The sequence below is a fragment of the Gallinula chloropus genome (genome assembly GCF_964237585.1).
Source record: "Gallinula chloropus genome assembly, chromosome: 19".
Taxonomy (NCBI): domain Eukaryota; kingdom Metazoa; phylum Chordata; class Aves; order Gruiformes; family Rallidae; genus Gallinula; species Gallinula chloropus.
Window position 1 is genome coordinate 4040191 of NC_140104.1, and position 15354 is coordinate 4055544.

At 43.2% G+C, this 15354-nt stretch overlaps 1 protein-coding gene across 3 annotated transcripts in view; it reads right to left on the reverse strand.

Moving 5' to 3' along the window:
* The window catches only part of BCAS3 (BCAS3 microtubule associated cell migration factor), a gene marked incomplete at its 5' end in the record, with an annotated part of 348271 nt that extends 334696 nt beyond the window's left edge, over positions 1–13575 (reverse strand). For all 3 annotated transcript variants that reach the window (XM_084273336.1, XM_084273335.1, XM_084273334.1), the window contains 4 exons: positions 7011–7117; positions 9015–9090; positions 10894–10948; positions 13505–13575. In XM_084273336.1, the coding sequence (XP_084129462.1) occupies positions 7011–7117; positions 9015–9090; positions 10894–10948; positions 13505–13575 (309 nt within the window). The remainder of the gene's footprint in view (positions 1–7010; positions 7118–9014; positions 9091–10893; positions 10949–13504) is intronic.
* Between the last annotated feature and the right edge of the window lie 1779 nt (positions 13576–15354).

The following is a 15354-nucleotide window of genomic DNA, read 5'->3' on the forward strand; positions in this document are numbered from 1 at the left end:
GATACACTGAGAAGGCCAAACTTTCTTCACTCAGTTACAGCTCTTAAATATACCAAACTCCAGAGAACCTGTTTATTTAGCCTGTGATGCCAAGAGCTGGTAGAGCTTAAAGCTTAGATTTTCAAAGAAAAGCCTAAAACGTCCGAATACAAGTTAAGTTTATTTGTACTTCAACACCTAACGTGAAAATCCCAGCCCAGCTCTTCTCACTCATATAACAATAATACTTTTTCATAACTAATATTCATTATTTGGGAGATAAGTTATTTTATACTGGGGGAAATTACAGAAAAGGTGGTTAAATGGACTAACCAGTGCCACAGAATTCCCAGGGAAAGGGAGAACTCTGAGGAACTAAGGAAAAAAAAAAAAATCAAGTAAACATTCAGCTACCTTCAGCCATCTGCATACCTCAGGCAGGTTGTATGTTGCTGACTCCCAGGAGCCAAAAAGGAGTAAACGTTAAGATATACCTTCACTGCAGATTTTGTAAAGCAAATACAAGATCCCACCCAACCACTGGCATCTCATTTGTAACGAAAAAAGTTATAATCCATAAAAAAGAGAAAATCTGGACAGGCCTCTACAACAGGCATCAGATCACCACACCAATACTTCATTGATCATAGGTCCATAAAATAAGCATTTTTCTTAAGGGGTTTTTTGTTTTTTTTTTTTTTTTTAAAGTTTTATGTCATTCACTGTTCTATAGCTACAGTATTTATAGAAGGCATTGGGCTTTGTTGTACACCCTGAATTACAAAGAGCTTGGTTGCTCCTCTGGGTTGTTTGGCGCTGAAAAACATACCAGGTCTTCAGAGTTCAAGATTTTCTTTTAAAAAAATTAATTAGAAGTCAAACACTAACAACATCAGAAGCTTCTGCTATTTGCAGTCTTACAAAACTCCAAATTAACTGCAGTTGATGTTAATGCCCTTGGTTTATCTATATATAAAACATAAAACATTATTACCATTGCTGAGGCCTCATGTATCAGTTCTGACTGAAAGCACCATCTTCAGAGTAGAGATTATAGAGTCTGATCTTCCTGCCAGTTCAGGCCTTATCTCAACCCTGAGACAGCCAACACAGACAGACAATCTTTTCTGTGAATGGGACACTTATTCCATAAGGAACTAAAGCAGGAGAAGGAACGTTATTAAAAAAACATAAGCCCAGGCCCACTGCTAAATGGCTAACAACTTCGTTGCTGCCAGCCTGGGTGAGATGTGGGCTGGCAACTACAAGAGGCTCCACATCCCATTACCAGTCCCTTGAGCTACACAGTCTCATAAGCATAGACAAAATATAAATAGATTTCATGAACTGGAAACAGAGCTTTAAATTCTTCAAAAAGCACCTGTGAAGAAACCAGGCCGCGGCAGCCATTTTGGGTTTGATCCAGCTAAGTAGCAAGTCCCTGTGGCAGCTCTTGAAGCTCTTAAAGTTTTTCTTTCCCATTCCAAAAAGCCAAGAATATTTCCAAACAGGTTTCAAGAATTGAATATTAAGCTATAAAAGCAGCTTCAGGTACTTGTTCTGTGGACAACTGAATCCAAAATGATGGCTCCAAGCTGGTCTGATAGCACATTTCTGCTTTCCCAGCACCCGGCACCAAACCACAAGCCCCCAGATGTACATGGAAAGAACATGCCGATTCAAAACCTGGCTCCCAACAAAGTCTTTGTCACTGTCTTCCAGTAACGACAGATTGAATGAGGAAGAACTCCTCCAATTAGAAGTCTTGAGCTACTCCCTAAAATACAACAGACCAGAAATCTGGAGCGCTGGTTAATTTTTGATGACAGAGCTTTATTGTTTGGAGCGTACCAGTTTGCACCCATAAAAAAACCGAACAAAAGAAGTTCTGTTCACACCAAGGATAACTAATAGTTTCCAACCATAGAAAATGGCTTTCACATGGTGGGGAAGGGAAAAAAAATAATAAGTCAAATGTACACCAAAACAAAGTTCAAAACTCCATGTTTAAACTACTGTGCGACCCTGTAAAAGCGAACTTGTCTGTAAGACACTCTCGCAGAGCACAGGGAAGACATCAGGCTGGGTTGTTTTAATATTCTGATCTATACAATCAAGATTCTCATTATATGAGGTTATGACAATGACAAATTGACAGATACCACCAAAAAACACAGTTTGATATCATTTCATTGGGTTAAAGACTACTACCAGTCATTTGCTACTGAAAGAGTAAGACTCAGTAAAAGGATAATTTTTACCATTTTAGTTCAGAAACAGTCCACTTTCTCATTCAAAACAAACCTCTAATTATCTACAGATTATAAGAATTTAAATGTTCAAAGAATGTTACGGATATTTACTCTATGACCGAACTAAGTACAAACTGTACCTAGTATTTAAAATTATGACAATACTAAATGAATTTAAAAAACAATAAAAGCTTAGGGAATTGCTTTGGTTACAGTTTCCTACATGTTCTCACTTTATTATATATTTTGAGGGATTTTAGTAAGACCAGGCTGCAGGATCACTATACAACTCTGATTTGGGGACCATTCCACATTGATTTGAAACACTTCGTTTCCCCAGAAGGACAAGAATGATACAGCCAATACTGGAAGGCAGCAGAATATAGGCAAAGACACCCTTCATGAGTCTGCATTTTAGCTCTCACCCCATCTGAGGGAAGCGGCTACTCCTTTTCCCAGCTCTGAAAAGGGAAGAATTACTAAGGGACCAAGAGGACCACATGGAAAACCCAGCTGACAGGGCTTTTGCTGACCAGTTGAGAACACAAAGTGGAAATGGCAGGTCTGACTTACAATACAGACCCACCTATGCATCTACATCAACACACCATCTGCAGTACAACTGCAGTTGTAACAACTTTTTAAAAAAATAAATCACCGTATTATTCACAGCAGCATTTAAAGACATTTAAGGTCTGGCAGTGGAGTAATGGTGGCATGTGATGCCATCCTTGTTCAACCAGTCCTCTGCGTTCCAGAGGTTTCCATACGGAAGTCACCTACCACATGGGCTGACACATCCCTCCAGTCTGTGGCAGCATCGTTACACCACAGCCTTCAAGTATTTTTCCCTAAATATACATCTGCACTTGTGATTAAAAGTTCCCTTTGATACTTCCCACTTTATTCAACTCAAGCTTGATCCTTCTTTTTTTAATTGTAACACGAACCATTAAATTAAGATGATTTTTCTACTTCCGAACCTTCCAGCGTACAATGAAAAAATATAATAAATTATCTGCCTCAAAACCAGCCAACACACATTTCCCTGAACAGGATCATCTAGAACAGATACTTGGAAACCACAATAGCCTGAAACTAGTTCCAATTGTATTTGAAACATGAAACTGGGAGGAAGGGAAAAAACAAATTCCAAATAAAACACAGAACGACACTGCACGATTATCAAATAGGAACTCTTAGCCATACTTTTGTGTATTCCCAGATTTCTCCCCACTTAGCCAGACATATTTAAAGAACACTTTTAACCTTTCCACCCCCCCATTTCAAAACAAAGATGAAAGAAAAGTCATTTGGATGGACACCTTCCGCTTCTTATGCAATACAGATTTAGACTCCACACTTCAAAACCCCAGCCGTTACTTCAGCACCCAGCAGTCCAAACATTATTTCAGTCCTTTGAAGCAGCCCTAATGGTATCTTCCATTTGCAAGTAACACTTCTGTAGTCAAAGATCTTACTCCAAGGAGATGTTAATGTGAAACCACTCAGACTGCAGAGAGACACACACTCCTGGAGGCAGGCTGGGAAGGTGTTTAGAAGTCAATGTAACACCATTACAGAGAGTGTCAGCTTAGAAGCTGTCATAAACACTTCATAATCACTCAGACACAAACTGGACTGCCTGCAACACATTATTAAGTGCTGAATAGAGGTTCGATTGTACGAATAAAAAGCACAACGCTACAGATAATAGCCTCGCTGAGTAGATTTTTCGCATAAATGTCAAATTGTTGCTTTTTCAGATTGAAAGGTTGTTAAACTAGAGAGAACTGGTTTTTTTCTTCACTGGAATAATGCTGCTTAATTACAAGCTAAAAACTCAGTGAGATCAAGAAGGGAGGTTTGTATAATACCAAAAGACACAAAAAAGTGGTGCCAAATAAACTCTAAAGTCAGACACACAACTGCCAGATTTTATGTCGCTCAGATTAAGGAGGAAAAAAAAACCAAACCACAAAAAGAGATAAAGAATCAACCCTGTGGAAGGAAAACCAGGTTATATGCCCTCCAAAATTGTTAAATATACACACCCTGCTCTGAAAAGATAGTTAAAATTGATGTTAAAGACTATCCATCTGAGAAACTCGCCGAGACCATCTCGCTAACAAAGGACCATTCCAGCACTGCCATTGCACCAACACACACAAACCACACAGGCCAAAGCTGAATCTCTCCGGATACGGCCTCAGAACATCACAGAACATACAAAGGAAGGGATGAGAAAGTAATGCACTATCTCTACAGCTGACATGCTTAAAGTGAACAGTAAAATATTTCCACATTTGGCATTTTTTCCATTTCAGTGAACTTCTCCCCCACCCATTAAAAATACTCTGCAAAAAAAATGAATGACATGAATAGAAACTGTCCTGCAATTTACTTTTTTACCTAAAATATTAAATACTATCAAAATCTAGGAATTATGAGGTAAAACACACTGGGGGGAAGAAGAAAAAAAAACCCACCACAAAAAACCAAACACAAGTACAGCAAAAACAACCTGACCCCCTCACCAAAAACCAAACAACCAAAACCCTGCAGTACAGCTGTATCATCATCCTACTGAAGAAGATAACATCAGGCATTCCACGGCCTAACTTGTGGCTAACTCAGACACAAAAAGGGATAGGGAAAAAAAAAGGAAAACAAAACAACGAAAAAAAATCCCAACCCCACCACAAGTCCAAAGAAAACTCATCCCTTCCTCTAGGAAACACGGATAAGGTACCTTGTACTACCTGCCTGCCAGTGCCAATAAATACACTCACTCCACATAGACCAGGATAAACAGAGTAGTTTCACAAACCAGGGGTTAGTAAACTCCATCAAATTAACTCGTGTTTACCACAGGGTTTAAATGCAGACAGCTAATGCAGAACGGGCCAGACAGAGCTAATCTGTGTACCAAAGAACTGCAACTCTCTACTTCCAGCCTTGCTTTTCTTATTCAAGTGAGATCCCACCCCACAACAGATTTCCCCAGGGCACTGGTACAGATGGCTCTGACAGAGAGATTTGCATTCAGACACAGAAAGGCACTTAAGAGGGATGCATGGAACTCTCACCTAACCACACAGCAAGGGCATGTTACATGTAGACAGAGAAGGGGGAAAAAAAAAAAACACCAAAAACCCAACAGTCTCCGCTAGACACAAAGCTCGGCGGGACCAGGACAAGGCCCACATCCACACAACATTTTTCCTTAAGTTTTTCAGAAAAAAAACACATCCAGTCGGGTAAGAAGCTCGCAGCAGGATAAAGGAAGGTGTTTTACCAAAACTCTTTAACTCAGGGCTGTGGACTCCTCAGGGCATGTTAAATAAGCGAGCAGCTTATGCTGTTACTCCTGGTGCAGCTGTATTTCCTCTCTTAGCTCAGTATCTTACTGACACCTAATGTTGCTTTGCTGTAGTACACTTGGAAGAACAAAGCAAAGCCTTTCAGAACCATCTTAATCATCTCATTTGTGCACCAACATAAAGCTGACCGGTATTCAAAAAGCTGTATGAAAGTCATCACACACTAGAAAACCCACTCTTAATATTCTAAGTCATTCCAGTTTAAAGCAGATTTAAAAAAAAAAACCCTCCAAAACCTAAAAAACAAACCCCACACCAAATCCCACAATCATCCAAAGTTACATTTTTGCTCCATTAAAAATAGCACCATAAAACTTGGAATTTAATGCAATTTCTCAGGACTTACAAACACATAAAATTTCCCATATTTCAGTTAAAATGTTCCTAAGTTTTGGCTAAAGCGCTTAAATGTTAGTAAAAACTTAGCAAATTCAGTAAATTACACTATGTCTTACCCCATCTCTATGAAATCTTCCTTTGAAAGCAAAAGCTCAGTATTTGTTTTCTTCCTCATCTCCAGCTAACAATATGCAATCAATCCCACGCTCCAGTGAAACTCAATTTAACTTGGCTTTCGGTGTACAGATTACATTTTCTATTATACTAAGCTACTGGTATAGAAATACATCCTCCACAGCTATCCAAAAAGTTACTAAAAGATACACACATTTCTTAAAAAAAACCCACTGTATTTTACAAAGGGAAAGAACTCCCTCTTCTCTGCATTATTTTGAGGGACAAGGTGTTATGAGCAGTTTTAATTTTATTTTTTTTTTCAAGTTAAGAATTTTATGATCTACCATATTAAACTTTATTCTGTAGTTTCAAGAAATTTGGGGGAAATTCCCCAAATTAAGACCATGTGCTCATAAACATCCACCCTGAAACACAAACTGCGGGGTGTGTGTATGACAGCATGAAATCAAAGCCATATGCACACACAGGCTTTAATAAAATTAAAATTGCAAATCATGTGCATGACAAACACGTGACTGTGAAGTACTATTAATACTGTCATACTCACACTCCTGGGACAAACAAATTCTGTTTGTATTTTCTATCCTTATGTCTTTCTGTAGGTTAAGAAGATTTGTCCTTTCTGGGATACACCCCATTCCATGATGTCCTACACTCCTCCCAAGCCAACTCTGACAATTTACTTAGCAGAACCAATTTGTAAAAAGCCCTCAACACTGAAGCTACATGAATTCAAGTGTTTTATCTGTGCTTAGTGCCAACCCTCGATACACACGACATCCAAACCGTATGACATCAGTGGTAAATCTCTTTCCACTTCAACAGGAAAAATTAAAAATAAAATATTAAAGTAGTAAGTAACACAGCATTCCAAACACAGAGGCCTCTGGAACAGGAGCAAAGTGAGCTCTGTACTTACAGGTACACTCCAGACTTGCATTCCATCGCTGTAGCCGATCATTAGCAGTAACGGTGGTTCGTTCCCAGTGCTGTGTATTTCATGAAACTCCATATTCCTGGATGTATCTGAATCAGGTTTAAATATCAAGGCCATTATTAAAAGGTTAAGATCCACTATATCCAATGCTATTTATACTAAATGGTTTCCTTCACACGTTTCTGTTGTCTTAAGTAGAAGCAAGCAAAGCAGTTTAATTTTTTTATGCTGGAACAATCCTAAAATATATTCTTTCAGGCAAACACAACAGATCTGTTAGTTTCACAGAGAGGTTAGAAACTGTTAAAATTTAAAACGGAGCAAAATTTCCTGGATTACAGTGTGGGTTGCCACTAAACACCCCCAAAATTTCTCCCACAATCCATAAAACACAGGAAACTTTTCAAATCAAGAAAAACAGACCAACAAAACAAACATTAATACAGAAATTACAAATTCACAGACTGGTCAAAACTATTACTAAATACTATATAATAAATCCCTAAATCAACCTTCCCAATGGAAGAAAATCCCACAGAAGAGTGCTACAGGACATAATCATCAAAAACATCAAGTGTTTCTCAAGCAGAGCCCTCTAAAACTACATTTTGAACCATGACAGAATGAAGAAAGGCTCCCTGCCAGCAGCCTCAAAGAAACAGAGGAAATATTTAGGATGGTGAACGAGGACATGTTCAGGCCCAATTGGATTAGGCTGCATCAAAGTAAGTTTAAACAGAACATGAAGGATTCTGAAGACTATTCTGAAGAGTTCTTGCTAAACTGTGGATAAGAACCTAAAGGGGGAATGCTTGAAATGTTTAAAAACTAAACAATAAGGAAAACAAACCCACAGCAGCCTGAGTGAGCCTAAAGCTGGCCACAACGCTGCGTGCAGGTTGATAGGCCTTTTCCAGTTCTAATAACCGTGAATTTATGAACTGCCAGCCTCTGTACCATTTCCACAGCTGGAACACATATAATCTTCCCTATTAACTTCTTGGAAAGGCTGAGAATTCCCCATCACAGCTCTGTTTGCTGTTACTTCATCTGAGACCAGAATAGGCCTTCACCATCGAGCTCCAGACAGGCAAATAAGAGAGCAGACACAGAACAGCTATTTGCTGTAAGACTTCAATCCAGCCTTCTCCAGAAAGCAGGGCCCTGAGCTCCTCAGCTACGGCACCCACACAAGCAACTCCCAAGATACTCAATACACTCAAGAAAAGCCACCCAACAGCAGCATTCAACCAGCTTGCATTCAGTCCCTGACCTTCCTTGTTCAGACAGAGTTAACCAGGACAGACAGAGTTAACCAGGACAGACAGGTAACCAGCTCAGATCTGAAGTGGGCATCTACTTGGGGCTTACAAAAAGCATCTAACAATCACAACTTTCTTTTAAAAATGTTAGGACAAATGTTTTCTGCACCAAGCCAGTAGTTTTTGCTGGTGATTTACTAGGACTGGAGATGACAAACAAGTTACATTTGAAGATTATTTTATGGCTCTGCTCTTACTGCCCTCAAAGACACCATGGATTCTACTGCTAGTTTTACTCAACTGCTTTTCCTTTCTAGGCTCCTCTGAATTCTACCACCCCACTGAAGCTATACCCAGGGCCTGGACTGGATTCACAGTTAATCTGGCTTAGAAATCAAACAGTAGATGAAATCAACTCAGTTCTGTGCTTTGTTCTCAACTACCTTAAGGAAAAGAAATGGATTTTTTTAGTTATTACTATTTTTTATTTGCCCCTCTTCCTAAGCAAGAGTTAGATTCCCTTTAGATGAAGCCACAAGGTCCTATTTGTCCCATTTGGTAGATACTGAACAATAAAAGCTAAGTTACTCACTTAACATTTAGTGTATTTAGAACAAGGAAATAAAATACTTGAGTCAACGATGCTTACTCATAAAGGTGACTGAACTTATTGTATATGGACCCAAAGAGTCACAAAAACAAGGGAGTGAAAATGAAGCCATACCATTTAAATCTGCATTTTCAAATCTGACCCAAATGATCTTCTCCTTTTCTTCTGCTGGTGGGGTACCACTGTAGGCCTGGAAGAAAAACCAAAAGGGTGGAAATATGAACCTTTAATACCCTTTTTTCCTCCCTCTATACACCACAGGAGGGAATGTCAGTTTTTACCATCACCAGCAGTCTCATGAGGTTTTGTTTCAAAAATGAATGGTTCCATGATCAGTGGGCAGCACACTAAGTATCACCCAACAAGCACAACATTGCTTATCAGCATCCAAATTACAAGATGTACAAAACAATAAGCATTCTGGAACCATCTTGAACTTTAGCACTTGCACCACTGCTTCTACAAGCAGAGTCGGAAGCTCTCTTTGTGAGGTATTTCTTTTAAAATACTCTTTAATCCACTGAAAAGCTTTGCAAGCAAAATTGAGGAGAGAGGCCTTTACTAGATAGCTTATGTATCTTAGTTGTATCTGTTTGTGACATCCTTAACACAGCCATCTAAAGAAAATACACCAGAACCGCAGCAGAACAGCTTCAGGGTTCAGTTCTGTGTTCTGCAGATTTCCATAAAAAGATGAGATACAAAAAGAAACTGTGAAGGAGACTTGCAGTGCTTCCAAAGCCCAAGTTTTACAGTTCTCAGGAGAAACTGGGGTAGTAAAAACGTGAGCTACAGTAGAAATACCACCACTTCCAAATGAATTATAACAAAATACCGTACAGTATTTTGGATTAAACATGAAAAGAGCTTGTATAATCACTTCATACATGCCAGAAAAGAAATAACATGAACTAAAAGAGCAAATTTAAAAAATAAGTGTGGGTATTGCTTTTCAAAACAAATCACATTCCATGCTTCCAAGACAAACTGATGTGTAAAATAAAACACAGACTGCATCCTTTAACTACAGAGGGGGAGAAAAGGGGGTGTGTGCAAGGAACTTGGCCACCTCTTAAATCAAAGCTTGATTTTATTAAGGATATTAATGATTAAGATAGCACTTCAAATAAGAACCAAGATAGTTTCCTGAGGCTATGGGCAATTAGCTGCACTGCTTCCCCAATGCTGACTGCAGCTTTCCCAAAGCGTAACAAAGCAGAATTAACTTCCCTCCTTCACCAAAGAGCCCATGAGCAATACAGAAGTGACCATTTCAGTTTCATGCTGCTGCTACTACCTGCGAAAACTATGGCCAAGAGCAGGCATGAGCATCACAGGCACTCTCCAGAGAGGAAGATCCCAGAAAATAAGAACAAAAATAAAAAGGGATGAGGATTGCTGCTCTGCAAAGCTCAGCACGCTGAGCACAGTGGGCAGGCAGAGCTGCTCATCCCACAGCAGCCAGGACACTCTGAGGCAAGCTACAGAAACAAGGTTAAAAAAAAATGAGAGCATAGGAGGCAAAAGAAGTTCTCCTTGTCAGGCTGAGGTGAGAAAAGGCTGTTTAACAACGGAGCTGTTTAACCACCGCTCCAGCCAGGGATCACACACAGGTTTTCAACTACAACCCAGAGAAAACACATTCTTAAGAGGCAGAGCCAGTCTTATGCCCAGCCTCTCCTCTCCCCAGCTGTTCTAGTGTCAAAACCCATCAAAGGAAAAGGCTGCAATCTTCTTCCTGCTCTTCATGTTGTAACTCTTTAACTTCTGGGTAGCTAAGACATTTGTTTAAACTATTGCCTCCCAGGAGAAATCCATAGGGCCAGGTTTTGGATGGCATGGAGGCCACACTTTCAGAATCTAGTCTCAAGATTCACACTCAGAAAAACCCAAATTTGGCTTTGGTTATTCAGTGCTATTTTAGTCCACCTGACACGTGCTTCAACAGCTTTACACACTGAATAAAACAATAGTTCTAAAGATCTACACCTACCTGAGGCACAACATCCTGGAGAAAGGTAACAACACTTTCCATGTACGACTGTTCCCTGGAACACAGAAGGAGAATTTTTATCTACCACTGAATTTCAGAAACAGTTGAGAATACATTAAATCCCATCACCAGAGAAAACACACACACAAAGGAGAACACTAATGATGTGATGCAGTTACTTAACACACTGCCAAGCACTTGGGGTGTATAAATAGTGGCCCAGAAGCCTGTTTATGAAATAACTGCTTAGGGGGAAAGTATAAAAAGACAACAGGCAAGAAACAAAGCTTGGTCTCCTCATCAGAGAGACTGGCTGAAGTGGAAGAGGCTGTTGGAAATGATTCTTTGGTACTTGTCTACTTGATTTGGGTATTGCATCACAAAGAGGAGGACTCTCCTCACAGGACAAGGGAACTTTAAGACCTCAGATGCACCATGTACAATGATGAAACAAGTAGTGGTGGTTGGGGACAGGAGATGGGAGAAAACCCTAACTAAGAATAGTTAGGAGGTATTTTCAGATAAGACTTTATAGCTTGGGAAGTTTACTCCACCTTCAAAGTTCGTTAGCAGCCATGATACAAAATGTTATATAGTGCAAGATGCATTTGTTCTGGCAGATTTAAACTAATGCTTTTATTAGCTTATCCCTGCATGAGTGGTGAGACTCTTGTGTAACCACTGAGCAACGCACAATGTGGGCTGACTACATGAGCCAGAGGGTGTTGAAACCACACAAAAAGTGTGTGTTTTCTGTAAGGAGCAATCCTGAAGCATGCTGGCAACAGGAGCTACCTTCATAAAGCCTGAGATAATTTGTAAAAACAATTAACTCTTCAGGCCACAGCTTTGGCAGCCCCCAAACAAGTTTTTTTATATAGGAAGGAACTTTTTCCACACTGCAGTACAGAAGACACTTCAAGTCAAATGCTGCAACACCTGGATCAGCTTAACCGATTGATTCCTCTCTGAAAACAAAGACAAATCTAAACCATCAAAGTTTGAAGTTTTAGAAAGCTTATTCCAAATCATGACAAAACTGGACTTTGTTCAGCGATCCAGGGATTACTGCATCAAAGTTTGTCTTACAGCTTTAAGCTGAGGCCTTATAAATGAGCTGTGGTTCTTCTTTGATTTATGTAGGTCACCAAAACTGTCTTTGTCTATGTTGAAAGCCCTTTATTACCTAGCAATAGTATTTGTCTACAGGTGTAATATTAAACACAGTGTTTGAAGTTCCCATGTGAATGCCTACCAGCAAGAGTCATCCTGTCTTCGTTTCTCAGCTGATGAAATAAGTACTTTTTTTTTTAATCCTCCCCCCACCAGTCCACCTTGGAACAAGTTAACATTTGGGAAATGTTTTAGTCAGTGTAAATTCTCTAGGCCTCTCCAGGACTTGAAAAACCTCCAGCAAACTACCTTTAAAGTGCTCAAAACCAACAGCAAAACCCACCAAAACACCCAAACTTTCTGTTGGTGGGTATTTAGTTTACCATAAGCAGCAGAACGCTGCAGCAGGCTGCTCAACACACACAAACTCCCATCAAAGAGACTGACATTATTGAGTTGAAAAGACATACCTCAAGAGCCAGCCACTACATCAAATAAAACCCCCCTGATACCCTCATTCTTATGGTGGCTTTCACTGGTTATGGTATTAAGTGTACTTTGAAGGAAAGGCCATTACAAACACACACATTTCTTGAGAAAGCTGCAACATAAAAAACCCCCTTATTCTACCCTATGGCTGTAAGACAAACCCCTAACACAACTTTTTGAAACAGTAGGTTTCTTGTGCTCCCTGGTAAAAATGAAGTGAATCTTGGTGGTGGAACACACAGCCAACCCCAGCAGCAAGCTAACAGCTACTGAGATTGAGAGTCCAAGTGAACATTTCAATACAGAGCCACTTCACAGCAGCAATACAGGAGTACCAATACACCCAGGAAAAAAGAAAAACTGCTACAAAAATCCTTTAACAGACCAAGATGAAACCATAAATCATCCAGACTGTCTTACTAAGCTCTTTTGCCATGAAGGTACAGGACCACAATGAAAACAAGGACACCCAAGCAAAAACATGGTCTCATGCTCTGCTTTGAGAAAGTTTTTGGTTGCTTAAGCAGAGAAAAAAAACACCCAACCAAGCAACACAATCTGCCACTGCACTTACTGAAGGGCTTTAACGACAGGCACACAGGTTTTAACATACCCACCCCTGCAACAAGGTATTATTAAAGAGAACAGTGAGAAAGGAAGGTGCTAAGGAAGAAGTTAGCAGTGTTTATACAAAAGCAAACCCAGTAAACAAACAACAAAACACTGCTAGACAGAGTATTTCTCTTTAAAATGGGCACTTAGAAGGTTTGGGTGGATTAAGCTAAAGGCATCCCATTTGGGGAGACAGTTTGACCCACGTGGTCCTAGGAGACAAGAATGAAACCTGTTTATTTTATTGGAAAACATTCAATGGGACAGACAGAACCATACTGTCGGTGTATGGCCTCGCAGCTGGCTCTGAAAAGAAGCCCAAGCTAGGGCCTTCCTCAACAAGAAAATGAAAGAAAAGCCATTTCAAATAAGGGCTGAGCTGCTAGAACGGGCTTACGTGACAGCTTGCGGGCGAACGACCACTCCTCCAGTGCATCGACTAGGGCGGCGTGGAGATTCTGTCGCCATTGTTTCTGTGGAGGCACCTGTAAGAAGCACATTGCTCTTCAATAACCACTTGTATCGGGATTATTTAGATGTAGATTCTTGTTCTTCGCCTCCCAAACTAGCGTATGAGGTGAACTAGTGCATGAAGAACAAGAAGATGCTCTTCAAGAGGATGTCAGACCTGTTGAAGAAGCCAACTTGACTTCCACAGACCCTTAAGGCCCTGTGACCCTGCCCAGGGCTTTTTAACAGCCGCCACCCTGCCTGTTCAGCAGCACAAGGCCCAGAGCTCCTGCGCCACGTGTGAAGGAATAAAGAGACCTACGTGATAAAGAGACGAACTGTTTTCAAGCCGCAGGTTACAGAGTGGGCCAGGAGCACAGTTATCACCATTATGTAAGACCATTAGTTACTAACGAGCTGCTGTAGGGACATTTATTATAGTAAAATAATTACATAGAAATAAGGCGTGGGGTGGCAGCGCTCTGTACCCTTCCCAGCCTGTAACGGGGCGCACTGACGGTAACGCCACACAGGTGCCGGACGAGCTCCGCGGGTTTCACATCAGCTTCTCCTCACGCCTCCGTTATCCCGTGGGAAAACTCGGTAAAACCCACCCCGAGGAGCCCCGCGGGTCCCGGCCCCGTCCCAGCCCCACAAAGGGTATGGGAAGCGCGGAGAAACGCCGAACCCCCGCGCGATATCGGCCGCCAGCATCACGGCACCGCTGGGCAGGCTCCGCGGGGGCCCGGGAACTGCGCTTCCCGCCGCGGAAAGCGCCACCCGGGCCCGACGCGCCAGGCGAGAGCCGGCAGCGGGGGAAAACGTGCCCCGGAGAGGCTGCGGCGCCACGGCCCGCCCGAGCAGCCGGTACCGCCCGAGCACTCACCTGCGCGGCCCGGCGAGCTGCGGCACCGGGCTCGGCACCGCCCTCCGCCGGGCGGGAGCGCCGGCCCCAGGCACCCTCCGCCTACCGCTGCCAAGCGGCTCCGGAACAAGACGCCTCAGCTCCTCTCGCGGCCGCCGCCCCGGGAATCAGGCCGCCGCCGCCCCGGGAAGCGCCGAACCCGCCGGCCAGCTCTGTCCGCACGGCCTGCGCCCTCCCGGAGCGGCTGCCAGTGACCGCCGGGGCCTCCACCCGCTCGCCCCTGCCCTGCCAGTGCTCCCGCAGTGCCCCGGCCCAGCCTCACAGCCCCGACTCGCCCTCAGAGCTCCGCCACAGCCCGGGCACGTCCCGCCGCCCGCGCCCAGCGCTCCCGGCCCCCTCACCTGCCGCCGCCGCCAGGCCACTCTGTGACAGCGCTTGGGACCCCCACGGGGAATGACGCCCGGTGCACCGCGCCCCGCTAACCAATCGGGCGGCGCCGAAGGCGGGTCGCTCCCCGCTCGCGGCCAATCCCCAGGCGCGCTCTCCGGTGGAGGGCAGCTGCCGCCCCCAGCTCGGCCGAAGCGGCGGAAAGCGTCGGGCACCGCCCCCGCCCGCAGCTTTGTTTACATCGGGATCTCGCGAGAGCCGCCGCGCCGGTCCCGCGCACGTGGGAGGAGGCGGGGCCGCGTCACGCGCCGAGCCGCCAATTGGCGGGAAAAGCTCCGCCCACGCGGAGTGTTTGTTTACCTGCCGCGCGGCCGGGCGCGATGACGCAGCGGCCGGAGGAGGGGGCGGGGCCTCTGCGCCGGGGCGGGGCCAGGCGCCTGCCGGGGGCGGGGAGGGGTCTGCACCCGGGCTCCCCAGCCGCGGTTCGTCCCCGAGTACCGAAGAGGCCGGTTACACTGGGGATAAGGAGCCCGCCGGGCCGGGGC